This window comes from Perognathus longimembris, chromosome 13 (assembly GCF_023159225.1).
Source record: "Perognathus longimembris pacificus isolate PPM17 chromosome 13, ASM2315922v1, whole genome shotgun sequence".
Taxonomy (NCBI): Eukaryota; Metazoa; Chordata; class Mammalia; order Rodentia; family Heteromyidae; genus Perognathus; species Perognathus longimembris.
In genome coordinates, this window is record NC_063173.1 from 36,478,911 (window position 1) to 36,500,722 (window position 21,812).

At 38.9% G+C, this 21,812-nt stretch overlaps 1 protein-coding gene across 2 annotated transcripts in view; it reads right to left on the reverse strand.

The window, feature by feature from the left end:
* Cstf3 (cleavage stimulation factor subunit 3) overlaps nucleotides 1–21,812 on the reverse strand; it is a 73,085-nt gene that overhangs the window by 44,450 nt on the left and 6,823 nt on the right. For both annotated transcript variants that reach the window (XR_007212921.1, XM_048359585.1), the window contains exons 2-3: nucleotides 12,605–12,706; nucleotides 12,387–12,482 (exon numbers count right to left, since the gene is read on the reverse strand). Coding sequence is in view for 1 of the 2 variants with exons in the window: in XM_048359585.1 (XP_048215542.1) it covers nucleotides 12,387–12,482; nucleotides 12,605–12,706 (198 nt within the window). In the remaining variant the exon portion in view is untranslated. The remainder of the gene's footprint in view (nucleotides 1–12,386; nucleotides 12,483–12,604; nucleotides 12,707–21,812) is intronic.

Sequence of the window (21,812 nt, forward strand, 5' to 3'; positions counted from 1 at the left end):
TGTGCATTGTTAAGTCATGTTGCAGCAGTTTCCTAAAATTGTTTGAAAAGAATTATAAACATTTGTCTTCATTGTGGTTCTTCCTATGGATAACCTATTTTATTCAGAAAATTTTCTAAACATTACAAAAGATGTTTCTTAGGAATATATGCATATTACAAAGCACTCCACAGCATCTAGTAGTAATCTAGAATGTGTTCACTTAGTAGTGAATAGCAAGAAACAATAAAAAATTAACTTTTAAAATATTTTGATACTTTACATCTATTATCCAATGTAAAAAACATGCTGGTGTTACGTGACACACACACCTGAAATCCTAGCACTCATGAGGTTGAGGTAGGGATGGTGAGTTCAAGTCCAGATTGTAATCTTTTTTCACCTCCCTCAAACACTTCCATAAAAATAAGCAATAATGGGGCAGGGACGTAGCTCAGTGGCAAAGCACTTGCCTAGCAAGTGCAACATCCTGGGTTTGATCCCCAGTACCAACCTCCACCCACAAAAATAGTTAAAAAAAAAAAAAAAAAGCCCAACCCCACCCAAATAAGCAATAATGTAGAATCTCCACACTTAAATTCTAATACAATTTCATACATGCCATCTTACCTTCAATAAGACCTACAAAACAGCATTTTCTTGAGAATTTACTAAAATTGATAGTAAAATAGAGTAAGTTGTTTCTTAGTAGTAAAATGTTTTTAAGAGTACTCCTCTAAATTCAATGCAATCGTCTAAAAACAAAGTTTGTCTAGAAGACTTAATTTGACTTTTCCACTTACACTTTTACAGATTGGAAACAATTTAGTTCCTACCAATTTTCACATTCTAGTAGGGAGCAGCAACTAACAAATTGATAATTAAGACACAAAAAACTATTATTTGACACAATATTCAAGTAATTTAATCAGTCAGAGAAATACAGAATTTTCAAAAATGGAACAAATCTAGAGCAGCTAGGGAAAATGTGAGAAAGCAGGCTATTTATACTATACTAGTCCTTTAGGTGTGAAAATGGTTGGGGTTTGGACTGTATTCTTCACATAAACAGAAAAATATAAAGAACTGATGGCCAAACATAAATAACAATAACCCTAAGTGGAAAGCACATTGACATTCACCATGTTTGAAATATGAAATTTCATAAGAACTTAGGAAGGAAAAAAGAGACTAGCTCATTTCTCCAGTTACAGTAATTCAATGGAAGATTTATGTGAAGACCATAACATTCCAAATTATCATTCCTATCCCAATGTTCCATATTGGAGTCACCTATAAATTATTATTTTTTGCCAGTCCCGGGCCTTGGACTCAGGGCCTGAGCACTGTCCCTGGCTTCTTTTTGCTCAAGGCTAGCACTCTGCCACTTGAGCCAACAGCGTCACTTCTGGCCGTTTTCTGTATATGTGGTGCTTGGGAATCGAACCCAGGGCTTCATGTATACCAGGCAAGCACTTTTACTACTAGGCCACATTCCCAGCCTGATTTGCATTTCGTTAGAGAACATTTTAGATGTTTCTATTCCACTACCAACAACGATCATGTTAACTGTTACAAACAAAAGTAGTAAATTTCTAAGCTTACATGTAAGACATACTTATCAGGAAAGGGTTTTAAAAATAAAATGTTTGCCAGGTGTTGGTAGCTCATGATTGCAATCCTAGCTACTCAGGAGGCTGAGACAGAAGAATCGTAGTTCAAAACCAGCCAGTAAAGTCTGTGAGACTCTCATCTCCAATGTTGGCCACTAAAAAGCTGGAAATTGTGCTGTGGCTCAAATGGTAGAGCACTAACCTCGAGCAAAAAAGCTCAGGGACAGTACCTTGGCTCTCAGTACAAGCCCAAGAACTGGCAAAATAAATAAAATTTCAGCATGGAATGTTGTTTTTAAAAAATCTCAGAACTGTTCTATTAACTTGAAAAATCAAATTTTCATGCAACTTTTCAATACAAACACACACACCTTTTTTTTCAGTGCTGGGGACAGAATCCACTTACAGCTCCATTTGAAGTGGAAGGAACTTCATAATTTGTGCCTCAAATGGAGAAATTAAACTGTTAAAAATGTATATTTAATCAAGTGTTGTGACACACACTGTTAATTCCAGAACTCAGAAAGCTGAGGCAGGAGCATTTCCTGGGCAGCTTGCACTACATAGCAAGATCCTGTCTCAACATAAGGTAAAAAACCAACCATATAATGGCATTTGCTAATACAAGCATTTATCAATTGTTTTCTTTTTGAAGGATGCCAAAGGCTTTCAAAATGTAAGTTCTCACATGAAATAATTTGCCACTTGATAAAAAACATAAGCCAATGTATTTATTCCATGCAGTTCTCATTAAAATATAAGGTTTTTAAAACCTAGCAAGTGCTAGAAGCTATTTTTTCTTTTTTTCCTATGACTTCTGATAAAACTGACACTGGCTCTAAGAGGCAGGAAGATTCCAAGTTTTTTTTCTTTTGCCAGTTCTGGGCCTTGGACTCAGGGCCTGAGCACTGTCCCTGGCTTCTTTTTGCTCAAGGCTAGCACTCTGCCACTTCTGGCCATTTTCTATATATGTGGTGCTGAGGAACCGAACCCTGGACTTCATGTATACAAGGCAAGCACTCTTGCCACTAGGCCATATTCCCAGCCCAGATTGCAAGTTTTGAGATCAGCCTGTATATAGTCTCAAAAACAAGACAGGGGGGCTGGGGATATGGCCTAGTGGCAAGAGAGCTTGCCTCGTATACATGAGGCCTTGGGTTCGATTCCCCAGCACCACATATACAGAAAATGGCCAGAAGTGGAGCAGTGGCTCAAGTGGCAGAGTGCTAGCCTTGAGCAAAAAGGAAGCCAGGGACAGTGCTCAGGCCCTGAGTCCAAGGCCCAGGACTGGCCAAAAGAACAGAAAAAAACAAAACAAAAACAAGACAGGGGCTGGGAATGTGGCTTAGTGGTAGAGTGCTTGCTTAGCATACGTGAGCCCTGGGTTTGATTCCTCACGATTACATAAACAGAGAAAGCTGGGAGTAGCAATGTGGCTCAAGTGGTAGAGTGGTAGGCCTTCAGCCCAGAGAGGTTCAAGGACAGTGCCCAGACCCTGAGTTCAAATCCCAGAGCAAATAAACAAAAACCAAGACAGGCATTACTTGAAAGCTAACTTTATCTTTGAACAAGTTGATACAAGACACTAAAATCTTCTAACTATCCACACCAGTTAGGAGCTTCAAAGAAAAAAGGGCCAGGGGCTAAGGTAGGAGCTAAGGAATAATTTCATGCCAGCCAGGGCACGCAGATCCCAAAGACTTCAGCCAAAAAGCAAAGCAAGAGTGTGAGGCACTGAGTTCAAACCCCAGTACTAGCCCAGGAAAAAAACTACAAGAGGGCTGGAAATATGGCTTAGCAGTAAGAGCACTTGACTTGCATGCATGAAGCCCTGAGTTCAATTCCTCAGCACCACATAAACAGAAAAAGCCAGAAATGGCTTAAGTGGCCTTGAACAAAAAGAAGCCAAGGACAGTACTCAGGCCCTCAGTCCAAGCCCCAGGACTGTCAAAAAAAGCAAAAAGAAAACAACCCCCCCCCCCCAAGGTACTTGGATTAGATACCTATTCAGGAAAAAACCTTGCTAAATGGTCATTTTAACAAGAGCAAAACTCTTGTTGACAGCATTCAACTATGCTTACACACAAGTATGTTATTAGAAAATTCACAGAAGTATTAAAAGTCATCATGTAGCAACCTAATCATTTACAATTCAGAAAAAGAAAACAAAGAAAGCAAATATGGCCTTCCAAATTTATGGGTTCTACATTCAGAGAAAAAAACTGCACTGCATATTTTTCTTGTAATGATTCTCTAAACTGTACAGCATAGTATTTACACAGTACTGAATTAGATATTCTAAGTAATCTGGAGATGACTGAGCATATACCAAAGAATGTTTGTAAGTTAGATATAAATGCTTTCATACAAAAGCATCAATTTTGGTTCCTGAGTTTCCATATACACCAACACAGGACAACTTGTCCAAACATCAAAATCAGCTGTACAGTGGGGGCTCATGCCTGTAATCCTAGCTACTCAGATGGCTGAGATATAAGACTCTTACCTCCAATTAACTAGCAAAAAGCCAGGTGAGGTGCTAGCTCCAGCAACAGAGTATCAGCAATGAATGAAAAAGTGGTGAGCCCAAGGTTCCAAGTTCCCAGTTCACTCTCTCTCACACACACACAAAACCAAAAAATGGGTCCAGGGACAGCACCCACACCCTGGCCCTGAAAAATAGAAGTGTTAAAAATGGTTGATAAAGTGTACATCTCTCCAGTGAAAAGTTTAGAAATGAAGACTGGTGCATCTGCAAGTATTGAAAAATAACTTCTGTAGGAACAAGCCATTCATTCTTTCCCTAAAAGTGCTAGCTGAATCAGGACTTAAAGTCTTCAGAACATTCAAGGTAACTATTACAAAAACAAGACAGCAAGCAATGTTTTATGCCCATCTCCAGCTTAAATGACCTTCTAACACTTGGGACATTATATATTTATATGCTAATAAAGCTATAAGTTTGGGTTTCAAAACCAGCAATAAGGGGCTGGGAATGTGGCTTAGCGGTAGATTGCTTGCCTAGCATGCACAAAGTCCTGGGTTTGATTCCCCAGCACCACTTAAACAGAAAAAGCCAGAAGCGGTGGTGTGACTCAAGAGGTAGAGTGCTAGCCTTGAGCAAAAAGCAGCCAGGGACAGTACTCAGGCACTGAGGTCAAGCTCCAGGACTGGCAAAAAACCAAACCAAAACAAAGCAAAACCAAACCAGCCATAAATCCAAGGAGTAATTGTCAAAACTAAATTGCACAACCCTAAATCAGATTAAGGATCTAAGAAACAAGTCACATGATTTCCAAGCATATGGCAGACCCCAAAAGTGACTAAATTACTTCACTATTTCAACAACTATATGGAATGTTCTACTAGACATGAAATATACTGACAGGGATTTAATTATTGACCATTATAGCCTTAACTCACTTAACTGGATGCCAGAAAAAATTTCAGGAAAACCCAAAAGCATGTGTCCATCCCTTGGGAAATTGCATTAGCAATTCTAATGCACTAGTGTATAAGCTTTAAATAAAACCATAAAAAGTGAAGTATGTTGTGACTCTAAAGAATAACTTTTATTTACTCATGAATGCACCATGGATTCCAGCTAGGAATTTAAGTTGAAATAGTATCTACTTTGGTTTATCTACTTTAGCCAGATGTGGACAGCTCACTCAGGTAATTCTAGCTTCTCAGGAGGGTGGGATCTGATGAGGACCAGAGTTTGAAGCCAGCCTAGGCAGGGAAGTTTCTGAGACTAATCACTAAATAGCTGAAGAGCAGCTGTGGGTCAAGTGGTAGAAAGCTAGCCTTGAGCAAAAAAGCTCAAGGCCAGTGCCCGGTCTCCAAGTTCAAGCCCCAGTAAAAGCAAAAGAAAAAAAGCATTAATTAAACAGGCATAGGCTCGTAGTCTTTTTACCAGGAGGCCGAGATCTGCAGGATCATGGTCAACAGCCAGGGCAAGTAAACTTACTAGACATATCAACAAAATAACCAGCAAAAACCAGGGCTGGAGATTGTCTCAAGAGGAAGAGCACCAGACTAGCAAGTCCAAGTTTCTACAAACCCAACTACTACTAAACAGTTAAATACATATGTATACCTATATGTTAGTATTTATATGGACAAAAGGGGAAAGGATAATTATGAAATGCATTGCAACTATATATGAAAGCAACTAAGTTTCTCCTCCTATCAGCAGTGGCTCTGGGAAGGCAGTGAAATAAAGCTGCTGGAGGGGCTGGGGATATGGCCTAGTGGCAAGAGTGCTTGCCTAATATACATGAAGCCCTGGGTTCAATTCCCCAGCACCACATAAACAGAAAACAGTCAGAAGTGGTGCTGTGGCTCAAGTGGCAGAGTGCTAGCCTTGAGCAAAAAGAAGCCAGGGACAGTGCTCAGGCCCTGAGTCCAAGCCCAGGACTGGCCACAAAAAAAAAAGAAAAAAAAAAAGAAAGCTGCTGGAGTGAGAGGGGGTCGGGCTAACAAGGGAGTGTAAATGAGGATGAATGAATAGGGCCAAAGCAATTGACTGCAAGTATGGAAAATAAAACAATGAAACCTATTGAAATTGAGAAAGAGGAAGTGATAGGATGCTTTAATTGGAACAATTTGTATACATACTTGGAAATGTCATTAAGCACATGGTCATTAAGAAAAGCAAATACTTTTATGCAGAGTTGATGAGTGAAAAAAATAACTTCATATAAAGAACATTCTTCAAACCCAGAATGAATGCTGGAGTAAGAAAGGGCTATCTCAGCCAGGTGCTGGTAGCCTGAAATTCTAACTACTCAGGAGGCAGAGATATGAGGACATCAGTTTAAACCCAAAAGCTGGAAGTGAAAGGAAGGCTCAAGTGATAAAGCACAAGCCTTGAGCACTAAAGCTTAAGGGAAATTGTGAGGTACTGAGTTCAAGCTTCAGGACCAGCATCAAAAAAGTTATCCCCATGTAAAAAGGCTAATGTCATATGCAAAAGACTGTATCATCACATAAACAGACCTAAATTTTTCACAAAGATCTAAAACATGTTATCCTTGAATTTTGATATTTCAATTTATTATTCCAAAATTTACGTCAATAATGCCTTTGATAAGTTTTTAAACTACCACATAATGTCTCCCAACAGAATGTTTTCTTTGGAGATCTCTTAGGTATACAAATGGTAACTTACCCATATTCTGCTTCCTTGAGCCTTAGAAAAGCAGATGAGTTTCTTAATAAGTTTAACTTAAAGCAAACATTCGCCATTTTTGTTCAAAGGTTGTGGACTCCAGAATGAGGGGAAGGGAAATACATAAACTTTGACATATTATAATGGCCATTTAACCCCTGTAATAACCACTTGTGTTTTCTGCAAAAATTTGCAAGCAAAACCAACTTAGTAATAAAAAATAAGAATTACAGCCAGGACACTGGTAGCTCATTACCCAAGAGGCTGAGATCTAGTCTAAAGCCAGCCAGGAAAGTCCATGACTCTCATCTCCAAGTCAATCCAGAAAGTGGCACTGTGGCCCAAGTAGTAAGAGTGCTAGCCTTAAGCAAAAGGCACTCAGGGACAGTGCCCAGACCGAGAGTTCAAGCCCAAGGACCAGCAAAAAACCTCCAATTAACTATGAAAAAAAGCTGGAAGCAGAGCTATGGCTCAAGTGGTAGAACACTAGCCTTGAGAAGAAAAACTCAGGAACAGGGGCCCAGGCCCTGAGCTCAAGCCTCAGAGTGGCATACAGTAGGGGAAAAAAAAGTACATGCTTTACAGATAGCAATGGTGAAGTTAACAGACACTGTGCATGGTGGACCCATGTCTGTTGAACACCTGTAATACCTGCATTCAGGAGGCTGTCAGAAGGGTCACACATTTGAGACCATCCTGGGACTACATAGAGAAATCCTGTCTTCCCCTATTCCCACATTTGAAAACAGGTGTGTGTGTGGGGGGGGGGGGGGAATTCTGAAAAAACAGAATAGCTCTCTTGGAAAAAATAACAATGAGCCTATTAGAAAACACTTGAATCTTACACACTCAGTTGTCTTAAGAGAAAATTACTTGCCACCTGTTTCTCCTTAGCTCAATGCAGAGCACTCACTGAAGGTGTTAGCGTGCTGCCACTCATTCTATTTCCAAGAATGGAAGTTTCTAGCTCTGTAATACGAAGGTTTTAAGTGTTTATCCATGGATTTAAAAAAGTAATTAGGCATACTCATTCCACACATCCAAAAAATGTAAAATATGTGCTTTAAAAAAATCGTAATTCTGGGCTGGGAATATGGCCTAGCAGTAGTGTTGGCCTTGCATACATGAAGCCCTGGGCTCGATTCCTCAGCACCACATATATAGAAAAGGCCAGAAGTGGCCACTGTGGCTCAAGCCGTAGAGTGCTAGCCTTGAGCAAAAAGAAGCCAGGACAGTGCTCAGGCCCCAAGTCTAAGCCCCAGGACTGGCAAAAATAAATAATAAATTGTAAATCTATTTAGAGATGCCTTTCCCATATATGTAGATACAGATGACAATAGGAAGCTAGGTTAAAAACTAAGTCTTTACAGAGAATAATGTTTACTAGTGAGAGCAGTGATTATAATTTTGCTTCATAAAGTTGAGAAATGTAAATAAAATTAGGTTAATTACTACAGTATATTGCTTGAGTTGCCTAAATTTCACATAAAGAATAATTTGCCTACGAAGTATAAAAAGTGAGCATAAGTTTATATTTAAAAATCATTAAGTGATGATGTTCCTTGGCAGTTTTGTTACAAGATGACTTGTATACATAGAAAAAGCCACAGGAAAAAGAAAATGTAAAGATGTTAGTATTAGTGACAACACCTGCTACTACAATAGTAGCTACAATAAAGGCAAGAGTAACACAGTTCAAAGCTTAGTATTTAAAATAGTGAACTGAAAATATTATAGTGCTACAATTAGTCAAAACACCTTCTGATAGCTAGTTCATCAACTGTGTTTACAAATATTTCCTATTGTTTTACATTTCTACTCTATGAATGTTTTACGCTGAGACTGTAATAAAGCATAGAGTAAGATCTGAATAATCACACAGACATAGACCACATTTATTACAAACAGGAAAAGTGTAGATCTATGAGTACAGGTTTTTTTTTTTTCTTAAAAAGAGGACAGAGCTACAAGCTGAAGTATAGAAGTGACCATAATCTATATGTCATCATTTAGTCTACATTTTAAAATCACATATATACAAAACATCAAAATACAGTAAACTATTATTAAAGGAATTAAAACAGTATCAAGAGTAGAGAAGTTTATTTCAAGTTAGGCCACTCATGTTCCATCCTGAGTTCATTTTCATTTTCCAAGAAGAAAGGTTATTTGGAAAAAAAATGAAATTTATATGCCACAACCTATTATTTACAAGGAAAGAAAAACAAGTATAGAGAAAAGAATTCACATTAAAATTATAAAAAAATTAAAAAGCAATCATTTCTCTACATACTTTTATTAAAGAATTACAGCTTTCACAAAAGGGATACATTGTTGCTATTAAACAGGAGCATTACCTTCTTCATTTCTCCTTCAGCTACCAATAAAAATCATTATTCATTTGGAAATTATTTATGAACTTGGCTTAATTCAAAACAAATCACTTCTAACAAGAAAAATATTGTAGCTTACATGCTGTCACATTAATTATATGAAAAGCTACAGCAACAAACTACAGGGAACAAGATTCAAGGGAATAGAGCAAAACTATACATCTTAACTTTGTGGTGACTTAGGGAGTCCTTTAGATCACTATAAAAAGTCGTTCTGTAAGAACTGAGGATAATTGAGGATGAATCATCTCCATAATGTTTAAAAACTTAATTTCTTAATCTAAAAAATACTTAAACTAAGACTTTTGTACATAATAACTAGAATGTATTTTAAATGTTCCCATAAAAGTAGGATGCAACAAAGATACTTTCATATCACATTTAGATTCAAGACTTGATAATAATTCCTTATGAGTTAAGTCATACCCATTGCTTTGTTCCTGTGATATTATTATATCATGTGAAGCAGTGGTTTGGGGATGCAAGAGGAAAATATTACATTTCAAAGAATTGAGGAAAATATGGCTCAATATTATAATACTAAAGTAAGTTGGTCTAAATCTCAAAATTAGACCAATTGATCCTATATACCCATTCACTAGAGTTTCCCAGCAGTTTCTATACCGCAGGGGGAAAAAGTGAGCAGTCAGTGCTTGATAACTTCAAATGTGTATTTTACATAGATAATTAATTACAAGCTAACTCTCAGTTGTAGAAAAGACTTCCTAAATTATGCCAAGTTCATTTTCAATTGATATTTCAAATTGAAAAGTAGTCTAAAAAAACGATTTCTCTTTTCCCATTTGTATTTAAGCAGGATTTGCAAGCAGTTTCCCTAGGAAGGCAGATAACTTTTTCTTATTAAAAGATGTATTTTCTATTAGAACAGACGTGTATTTTAAGAGTTATACACATTAATTTAGCTGAATATAAATGAACAAAACATCACAATTTCCCCACCATAAAGTACTGAGTGAGTTACAATAATGTATTAACAGAACTTTATTTTCTTGAGAGTGAATACAGGATATTATGTAAACACTTAGTATCACTTTTAATGTAGACATTCTTAGCATCAATTCAGATATTTAAAAAGTATTATAAATAGGTTATGTGTCCTCACCAAAAATAATGGTCACTCTGAGTGACATGAGTAAAGAAAATTTTAGCTACTCATAGGCTTAACAAAAAGTAAAATGTGAAAATGAAGAGCAAACCAGCAGAGAGAAGAGGAGGTAGCTCAGGGACGCATTTGTGAAACCAGTATTCAATCTAGTATCTTAGATTCTAAACAAGAAATATAAAGATTTAAACATACCATTTCTTCTCAGATTTGAACATATATATGTGTATTTCATACATACAAAATGTATTTTGTGAGTGTATGATTGTGAAATAACTGCAAATATTACCAACTAAATAAACCAAGCAACTGCTAGTAGTTCTGTTAAATAAAACAAGCCTAGTATCTAAACAACTTTCTCTCTTGAAATAATGTTTCTTTGGGGGTAGTAGTATTGAGGATTCAATTTTTAGAATGAAGTTTTTATCGTGTAAGGAAATGGAGGAAACAAACTCACTGTGTTTATAAGATGCCAATTTTAATAAAATGTATATATTGATAATAGCTGAATGTTGAAAAAACAAAGAAATTAAAATCTCAGAAAATACTTCATTATCTAAAAACAATTATTCTGTTTCCGTCATGTTTGTTTCTAATGAACTTAAAAAGCGCATGTGTTTGTGAAGTCAGAATGCAGACCAGGTGCAGGTGATTCAGGTTCCTTACTGTAACGAGTAATATAAAGCAGCACTGCCTTCAGCGTGCTTCAGCATACTTCAGGAGGCCTCATCTGATGAGTGTCATGCCCATCTACTTTGGTGATAAATATATAAAGGAAAGAATAGGTTCCAGAGGATAAGGGATGAAACCTTAAAGACATGGTCACGGCCCAAACTAGCAGACTCCATATAAAATCTCACTTATACACACTCAACACACACAGACCACATACACAACCACACATACAAAAATAAAGGACACACAATGTTCCTACAACTGTCAGTAACTCCCCTCCCCACAAAGTAATAAAATCTAACTACAGCACAAATTCATGAGTACGCTGTAGCCTCTATTTATATATACTGTTAACTAAGTCCATTCTGAGGACACATCACAGCTGACATTGTGCTTCAAAGTCTGTTTAGTACTGTTGATGGTGAAAGCCACTGGAAGAGGTCCAAGACAGTAATTACACTGATAAAACCAGTCCAAAACATGTCAAATTTCTACTACAGTGGACAATGTTGTATATAGGCTGCAGTGTACTTAATTATGCTAAGAATTTATACCGCAAAATATTAAAAAGTACTGCATTGAGAAATAGAAGTAAAAAGAAAGTTAGCACTTTTAGTTTAATATGGGTATCAATTATTTCCATCTTACCCTCTATCCTGTAATTTAAATAGCCTGAGATTGATTACATAGTGCCAATTATCAACACATTAACACTTTATTGTTATTATTATTGACTGCTAGTTCCAATCTTTAGAAATGTTTTTCCTCGAATCCTAAGAATGGGGTCCTTACTTTTTAAAATAAACATGCCTAACTTCAAATTTCAAGACAGATAATAAGAAAACAAAGGTTTTACGATATAAATTATAATTGAAGATTTGGAGTCACATTAGCTTATGCCTGCATAATGTAAACTTTTATCTTAAAGAAAAAGAATTTCTATAAATTATTAAAGTACTTACACTGATAAAACACACTTTTCATAGTTAAAATTTGAATTATTCTCTTAAAACGTTCCATTTCACCAGACATTCAAGACATTCAAAATACTTTATACTAAGTTAACATTTCTACATTTTCATAATCCCATCAATTAGTTTATAAGAAAATGAGTTCTAAATAAATGACACAGGAGGCAATAAATTGACACGACAAGTAAATAAAAGGCTAAAGCACTCCAATACCATTGAAACTGTTTAATGTTGTTGCAACTCCAAAATGCAACAATCATCAGCTTGTAAAAGACCCAAATTTCAAAAATTCACTTTAATTACTCCTTCATACCTATTTTACAATAAAGGCAAGAGACATTTAAATCCTCCTTGTCCTGATTGTACTATGCTACTAACTTGTTTTCTATCACTAGAGTGTATGTTGCAATTCCCATCAGATGCTATATAAGAAAAAATAAAATAAAATAAAATATTAACCTCTGCTTCAATGTACAGTTTCCAGAATCTGCCAGAACTGGGGAACTGGGCAACAAGGCGTTCATAAGTCTTCCGTGCTTTGTCTATAGGTTGATTCTAAAATTGAAAACCAATAAACAGCATTTACAATGTTAGGACTATGAAAGTATTATTTACTGCAGAATCAAGTAGTGTGATTGGACCCATAGAGAAGGAAATGTAATCCTATATCACTAAACCTGTGCCTCTCGAATGAGAATGCTCCAAGCATCAAGGTCATATGGATTCTCTTCTAATTTCTTTTCGGCTTTCTTCACCTTCTCTGGTACATATTCAGCTGCCTGAGGGAGGAAGAAAAATAACAAACTGAAGTTACTGTTTTAAAAACTGAATGCCTTACTTATCAAGAGCAAGATATTGGTCATTAGATCCAATGTCACAATCCAAAGCATTAAAATGTACATTTCTTGGAACCTATGAACTGTACATTTTATCAGTAGCTACTTACATAAGATCAAATAATCAAATATTTTCTTCAATAGAAAGGTCTTTATAATATTTAAATGCTACTTTCATATTAACGCATTGCGTCAGTTTTCTAACTGTATGGTCTCAAGATGACTTACTTTCTTAAAATGTTCATTAAGAAAAATATGTGCAAATCTGCTTTATGTCTAACTTTTTAAAAGGCAGGTGGATTTTCACATCTGCCTCTATTCAATCTGCTGCTATCTCATGTCATATACATGATATACAAGTATTTTCTCTGTGTATGCATATATGTACTCACATATATACATATACTCTTTCTTACGAAAGGGTAAGAGACAAATAATGTCTTAAGACTTCTTTCCTTTTTGGAGGCAGGGTCTTGCAGCTATTACCTGTTTTGTGACAGAACTGGGACTTGAACTCAGAACCTGAGCACTTCCCTGTTATTTTCTTGCTCGTGGTTAGAGCAAGATCCACAGGATCCACAGCTTCTGGCTTCTCAGCGGTTAACTGGAGATAAGAGCATCAGGGACTTTCCTACCTGGGCTGGCTTTGAACTGAGATTCTGATATCTCAGCCTTTTGCCTAGCTAGGATTACAGATGTGAGCTACCAGCACCTGGTGATCATTTTATTTTTAGTACAGAAATGTTTCTTGCAACTGGGAGTTCTCAGCAAAAAAGTGTTTGGCAGGTGATTTAAGATTCTGAGTTGGGCTGGGAATGTGGCTTAGTGGTAGAATGTTTGCCTAGTATATTAGCCCTGGGTTCTATTCTCAGTATCACATAAACAGAAAAGGCTGGTCTTGGTGCTTTGGCTCAAGTGGTGGGGTGCTAGCTTTGAGCAAAATCAGTTCAGGGAGGGGCTGGTAATGTGGCCTAGTGGTAGAGTGCTTGCCTAGCATGCATGAAGCCCTGGTTTCCATTCCTCAGCATCACATACAGAAAAGGCCAGAAGTGGCACTGTGGCTCAAGTGGTAGAGTGTTAGTCTTGAGCTAAAAAGAAGCCAGGGACAGTGACCAGGCCCTGAGTTCAAGCCCCAAGACTGGCAAATAAATAAACAAATAAATAAATGAATAAATCCTGAGTTTCAACCCAGCATACCACTAAAAAAAATTTTCTTTACACTCTAAGAAGTGTATCACAAAATTGTTTGGAACTGGAAGTGTGACTCAAGTTATAGAACTAGCCATGAGCAAAAGAGATGACTGACAACTTCAGTTCAGTATTGGCAAATAAGGAAGTTCAGAAAACTTCTGTGTACCAGGAAAAAAGTGAGTGACCAAGTCAGTCAAGTAGATATTAATTCAAAGGGTTTTTTTTGGGGGGGGTCTTCTTTTCCCCCCAGTACATCCTGAAACCTATATGGCAATAAACAAGGACAATATTCAAGGATAAAAAAAGGTTTAATTGCCTCTATCATCTATCATCTCCTTTCTTTTACTTATTATTTATTTTAGTGGCACAGTCATACTTGCTACATAGCCCAGGCTAGTATGGAACTTCAATCCTTCTGCCTCAGCCTCCTGAGTACTGGGATTTCAGATGTATGCCACCCACCACTTTTCACCTCCTTTACCCATTTAAAGTAAAATTATTATCTCATGGAACAATTCTGTCAAAATACCAGATTAGGTGGAGCCCAGTGGCTAAAATCTAAACCTAGCTATTCAGGAAGCTAGGATCTGAGAATCAAGAGTCGAAGCCAGCACAGGCAGAAAAATCCCTGACTTTTATCTCCAGTAGCCTTGAGCAAAAAAGCTAAGGGACAGCACGCAGACCCTGATTTCAAGCCCCAGGACCAGTACACATGCAGGCAAGTGTGCGTGCACACACACTCATGCACACATATACACAGTCTTATGATCAGAGGGAAAAAATTACGTGGAAGAAAACTTTTCTTTGGAATAACTTTTCTTAAACCATTGTTATGTATATGTTTCTTTACAAAGAAAAACATGCCTTAAAAGACTATACTATATAATGGCCTGGTGCCTGTAATCATAGCTATTCAGGAGGCTGAGACCTGAGGATGGATATTTAAACGCAGATGAGCAGGAAAGAAAGTCCTTCTCTGCCTGAGACTTTAATGCTAATTAATCACCAAAAAGCCAGAAGTGGAGTTGTGGTTCAAGTGGTAGAGTGCTTGCTTAGAGCAAAATAGCTCAAAGACAGTGCCAGGGCCCTCAGTTTAAGCCCTGGGATCCACACAAAATAACAAAACCAACAAATAATAAAGGTACCCATCCATGTAAGAATGATGGGATTTTTAAGTTCTCTGTTTAAAAGATAAAAGTCCACTTATTAAAAAATGTCATATTCATGTTTTATCCGATCTACCAAAATAAATTCGACAGATCAATGACTTGAAAGTTACCACCTTCCAGGGGCTGGGGATATAGCCTAGTGGCAAGAGTGCCTGCCTCGGATACACGAGGCCCTAGGTTCGATTCCCCAGCACCACATATACAGAAAATGGCCAGAAGCGGCGCTGTGGCTCAAGTGGCGGAGTGCTAACCTTGAGCGGGAAGAAGCCAGGGACAGTGCTCAGGCCCTGAGTCCAAGGCCCAGGACTGGCCGAAAAAAAAAAAAAAAAAAAAAAAAAAAAAAAGAAAGTTACCACCTTCCAGGCACTTAGTGGCTCACACCTGTAATCTTAAGGTTAAGATGTGAATAATGCAGTTTGAAGCCAGACCAGGCAAGAAAGTCTGAAAGACTTCTATCTCCAAGTAAACACCATTAAAAAAAAATGCTCAAAGGGCTGGGAGTGTGGTTTAGCAGTAGAGTGCTTGCCTAGCATGCATGAAGCCCTGGGTTGACTCCTTAGTACCACATAAACAGAAAAGGCCGTAAGTGGCCCTGTGGCAAGTGGTAGAGTGCCTTGAGCAAAAAGAAGAGACAGTGCTCAGGCCCGGAGTTCAAGCCCCAGGACTGGCCAAAAGAAAAAAAAAAAAAAGGCCAAAGTGGAGATAGCCTTGAGCTTTTAAAAAGCTCAGGGAGAACTGGGTGCTGGTAGCTCATGCCTGTAATCCTAGCTACTCAGAAGGCTGAGATCTGAGGATCACGGTTCAAAGCCAATCTAGGCAGGAAAGTCCTGAGACTCTTATTGCCCATAAAAACTAGTCAGAAAAGGCCGGAAGTGGCACTGTAGCTCAAAGTGGTAAAGTGCTAGCTTTGAGGCAAAGGAGCTCAGGAACATTGCCCAGGCGGTGAGTTCAAGCCCGAGGACCAGCACACATGCATTTATGTAGGTATACGTACGTATGCAGGAGCGCACAGGCGTGAGCATGCGCACACAGAATGTAACCTGAAAAAGTAAAAAACCAGAACAAAAAAGGCTAGGGCATGACTTCTGTCACGTAAAAAAATACCAAATGTACTAGTACACAAAGTCCTATCAATAAAGTAAAAGAAACAATTACTCAAAAAGAAAATGGAGGGCTGGGAATGTAGCTTAGCCATAGAGTGCTTGCCTAGCATGCATGAAGCCCGGGGTTTGATTCCTCAGCACCACATAAACAGAAAAAGCCAGAAGTGGCACTGTAGCTCAAGAGGTAGAGCGCTAGCCTTGAGCAAAAAGACAGGGACAGTGCTCAGGCTGAGTCCAAGCCCCAGCAATGGCAAAAAAAAAAAAAAAAAGAAAGAAAGAAAGAAAGAAAATGGAGGGCCAGGAATGTGGCTCAGTGGTAGAGTGCTTGCCTAGCATGCATAAAGCCCTGGGTTTGATTCCTCAGCACCACATACACAGAAAGAGCCAAAAGTGGTGCTGTGGCTCAAGAGGTGGAGTGCTAGCCTTGAGCAAAAAGAAGCCAGGGACAGAGCTCAGGCCCTGAGTCCCAAGCCCCAGGACTGGCAGAAAGAAAGAAAATGGACAAAAGGAGCCAAAAGTATATACAGCTCTGTGGCAGAGCACTGCCTAGCATGGAGGTGGCCCTAGATTTATCTTCAGCACAAGGGGAAAAAAAGACCAAGTATAGAAATAGTTCACAGAAAATACAAGCAGCAGCAGGGAGGGGCTGAGCAAGAAGAATGATGAAGAATATGGTCAAAGTAGACTGTTCGCCTATATAGAAACAAAATAATGAAAATATTCTGTATTTATAAGGGGTGAAATTAACTGGGATACATTGCATTATTGCTTGGAAATGCTGCAAGGAAACTCCCTCACATAATTATTGTATGCTTTTTTTAAAAAGTTGCCAGACGATCGATGATGGTTCATGCCTGTAATTCTAGCTACTTAGAAGGCTGTGACCTGAGAATCACAGCTCAAAGCCAGCCTGGGCAGGAAAGTTCATGAGATTTTTAGCTCCAATTAATCACACAAAAAAATCTGGAACTGAAGTTGTGATTCAAGTGGTAAAGCACCAGCCTTGAGAAAGAAAAAAAAAACTTGAAAAATCTGTAACCTCCCCCACAAAAGAACCAGTAAACCTCAAACCAGCCTTGAGAAAGAAAAAAAAAGACTCGAAAAATCTAACCTCGGGCTGGGGATATGGCCTAGTGGCGAGAGAGCTTGCCTCGTATACATGAGGCCCTGGGTTCGATTCCCCAGCACCACATATACAGAAAATGGCCAGAAGTGGAGCAGTGGCTCAAGTGGCAGAGTGCTAGCCTTGAGCAAAAAGGAAGCCAGGGACAGTGCTCAGGCCCTGAGTCCAAGGCCCAGGACTGGCCAAAAAAAAAAAAAGAAAGAAAAAAGAAAAATCTAACCTCCCCCACAAAAGAACCAGTAACCCTCAAAAGAAATACAAATGAAACCCATAAGGCATATGAAATGTTTTGCAACTGACTACACTGGCAGGGGTATGCAGACACAGAAATGCACATTATTGGGGTTGGAGTAACAGCAATATGGATCAAACTTTAATAAAGATGTCTGATTCTGAATTCCACTTCTAGCAACTTACCCTACTGTACATGTGCCTAAAGATGCACACAGAAACACAGCAAGGAGGCAGGCTCTAGGGGGCTTAAGCCTGCAAGCCTAGTTACTCAGAAGGCTGAGACCTGAATGAGGATCAAAGTTTGAACCAGTCTGGGCAGAAAAGTCAATGAGACTCATCTCCAAATAACCAGCAAGGTGTGGCTTAAGTAGCTTGCCTTGGGCAAAAATCAAGAGAGAGCTCCAGGCCCTCCTGAGTTCAAACTCCAGTACCAGCACACACAGAAGTGAGAGCAAAAAACAAAACAAGACAAAAAGTAGCAACTATATTGTAACTGCATAAAGATTGTAAATAACTTGGGGGACCAGTTAGGAGCTAGGCACTGTGGCTCATACCTGGGGTCCTAGCTATTCCAGAGGCTGAGATCTGAAGGATTATGGTTTAAGAACAGCCCAGGAAAAAGGTCCTGGGACCTTTATCTCAACCAATTTTTTACAAAGTTGCTTCAGGTGCCCTTGGTTCCCTCCCGTAATCCTGGCTACTCAGCAGACTGAAATCTTGAGGATCACAGTTCAAAGCCAGCCCTAGCAGGAAAGTCCATTAACCACCAGAAAACTGTAAGTGGTGTTGTGGCTCCAAGTGATAGGGACAATGCCCTGGCAGAGTTCAAGCCCCACTACCGACAAAAAAAAAGCCTTTCATTGTCACAATTATGAGTCAACAGGTGGCCAATGTTGAGGGCAGCATTTTTATATTCTAGCCTGGTTGGTTATGATTATATTGCTACAATGTAAAGGAAAATAAAAGGTTCCTAGTATCTGCAAGGAGATTAGGTGCTTGTACTATTTCCTAACATGTACCTGTAATCCTAGCTATTCAGGAGCTTGGGATCTGAAGATTGTCTTTCGCAGAAAAGTCCATGAGGAACATATCTACAACATTAATCAGGAAAAAGCTGGAAGTGGAGTTTTGGCTCAAATGGTAGAGTGCTAGCTTTAAGCAAAAGAAGCTCAGGGACCATGCCCAGGGCCTGAATTCAAGCCCTAAGCCCAGCACAAACAACAACAACAAAACAAAACAACAGCTGAGGGCTGATGGCTCCTGCTTGTTGTAATCCTAGCTACTCAGGAGGCTGAGATCAGAGGATGGAGGTTCAAAGCCAGTGTGGACAAACAAATCTGGGACTCTGACTTCCAATTAACCAACACAAAGTTGGAAATGGAAGTGTGGCTCAAGTTGAAGCATTTCAGTCTTGAGCCAAAAAAAAAAAAATATATATATATATATATCAAGCAAGAATTTGAGGCTCCAAGTTGGAACCCCAGTACTAATCTTTTGTAGTGCTGGGGTGGAACCCAGGACATTCTTCATGCAAAGCACTCTACCACTGAACTATATATACCTCCAGACTACTCTTTTATTTTGGTGATCTTTTTAGTGTTTAGCAAAACAAAACGTATTTGCTTCTTTCAATTTCTTGCAATATATTGTTTTGGATGCAATGGGCTATGGACTGACTCCAATTTGAGAAATAATCATAATTACATTTCAGTCAATGTCATGCACTATGATGATCCTAATAAGACTAATGGAGGGGACTGGGGATATGGCCTAGTGGCAAGAGTGCTTGCCTTGCATACATGAAGCCCTGGGTCCAATTCTCCAGCACCACATATACACAAAACGGCCAGAAGTGGCACTGTGGCTCAAGTGGCAGAGTGCTTGCTAGCCTTGAGCAAAAAGCAACTAGGGACAGTACTCAGGCCCTGAGTCCAAGCCCCAGGACTGGCAAAAAAAGGGGGAAAAAAAAGACTAATGGAGATGGAAAATTCTACCATATTATAGCTTGATATTATCTTGGCCACCATAGCAACTCAAGACATTGTTCACATGTTTGAGGCAATTCTGGCATAAAACAAGCCTACTTTGCCACCAGTCATGTAAAGGTCTAGAACATACAATTACACAGAATATGGGTTATTTTATTGTAACTATGTTGCTGAGTAATGTAGTTACATTTGTATACTTTTTTTCTAAAAGCAATAGATAGCTAATGGAGGGAAGAAGTGTGAGCAAATGCAGTCATTACATTCTATGTACACTATGTAAAAATTGAACCACATAACTTGAGGGTAAGGATGAAAGGGAGAAATTGGGGGAGAAGGATGGAAGGGGTGAAATTATCAAGATGCGCTGTACTTAGATAATCTAACTTATGAAATTGAAACCTCTGGACAACTACTTAATTTTTTTAAAATGGAAAAAAATAAGCCAGGTATGGTGGCAAACACCTACAATCCTAATAAACAGGATACTGAGGCAAGAGAATCTTAAATTGAACATCAGGCTAAATTACATAGTGAGATGTTATCTCAAAAAACAAAATAAGGGCTGGGAATATGGCCTAGTGGCAAGAGTGCTTGCCTCCTACACATGAAGCTCTCGGTTCGATTCCCCAGCACCACATATATGGAAAACGGCCAGAAGGGGTGCTGTGGCTCAGGTGGCAGAGTGCTAGCCTTGAGCGGGAAGAAGCCAGGGACAGTGCTCAGACCCTGAGTCCAAGGCCCAGGACTGGCCAAAAAAAAAAAAAAAGCCAGCTCAGTTCTGTTCCTTTACCAATGCAACTGAACTCTATTTGCTTGCATGTTTCCTTCTTCCTTTTTGCTAGTCCTGGGGCTTGAACTCAGGGCCTGAGCACTGTCTGCGGCTTCCTTTTGTTCAAGGCTAGCACTCTACCACTTGAGCCACAGCACCACTTCCAGCCTTTTCTGTTTATGTGGTGCTGAGGAATCGAACCCAGGACTTCATGTAAGCACTCTACTTACTGCTAACTCACATTCCCGGCCCCTGAACTGGGCACTGGTAGCTCAAGTCCATAATCCTAGCTACTCAAGAGGGTGAGACTTGAGTACAGTTTGAAGACAGCCCAGACAGGAAAGTCTATGATACTCCAATTAACCAATTAACCACCAAAAAGCCAGAAGAGGAGCTGTGGCTTACTCAACTGTTACTGCACCAGCCTTAAACAAAACAGCTAAGGAACAGTGTCAGGTGAAGCCCCTGTACTGACACAGAATAAAAAAACAACAAAACCTCAAATCTCTTTTTCAGATCACTCTCATACAGTAATATAACTAAACAAAATGATTGAAATGCACACTTGGTCATGATTAGTAAGAAATACAGACTTAGAACTATGACAGTGGTTTTGGAAACAGTCTAGTGAATAGGCACAAACATCTGAATACTAATTTTGCCATTCTGAAAGTTGTCTGTGATGTAATTCTTGTATTCAACCTCATTCTGAAACAACCTAATGTTGAAGAAATGTAAACTTTCACAACAGCTTTTTCTATTGTACCTCTATGAAAAACCAATACTAAGTTCAGATCCATTGATCTTTGGAACAATCACTGCCGAGTATTCTTGAAAGTCCAGTTTTCCTAAGAAATATTAACAAATATCAAATTAATTAGCCTGGTCAAAACTATTCTACTACAGGCTGGGAATGTGGCATGGTGATGGAGTGCTTGCCTAGTATACATGAAGTGCTGGGTTCATTCTTCAGTACCACCACATGAACAGAAAAAGCTGGAAGTGGTGCTGGGGCTCAAGTGGTAGAGTGCTGGCCTTGAGCAAAAGAAGCTCAGAGACAGTGCCCAGGCCCTGAGTCAAGCCCCAGGACTGGCAAAAAATAAAAACAACAAAAACACACTATTGCACTAAGTATTACTTAAAAAAGGAGGGGAGCTAAGTGTCAGTGGCTAATGCCTGTAATCCTAGCTACTCAGAAGGCTAAGATCTGAGGACTGCAGTTCAAGACTAGCCTGGGCAAGAAAGACCATGAGATTCATATCTCCAATTAATCTCAGAAAAAGTTGGAAGTGGTTGATGTGGCTCAAGTAGAGAGCTAGCTTTCAGCCAAAGGAGCTTAGACAGTGTGTCTAGACTGGAGTTTAAGCCCCAGAACCAGCAAAAAACCAAACAAAAACAAAAATAGAAGGGGGAAAAAGGAAAGGTTATTTACAAGTAGATTTTCATTAAAAACACAAAAATAACTGTGCCCC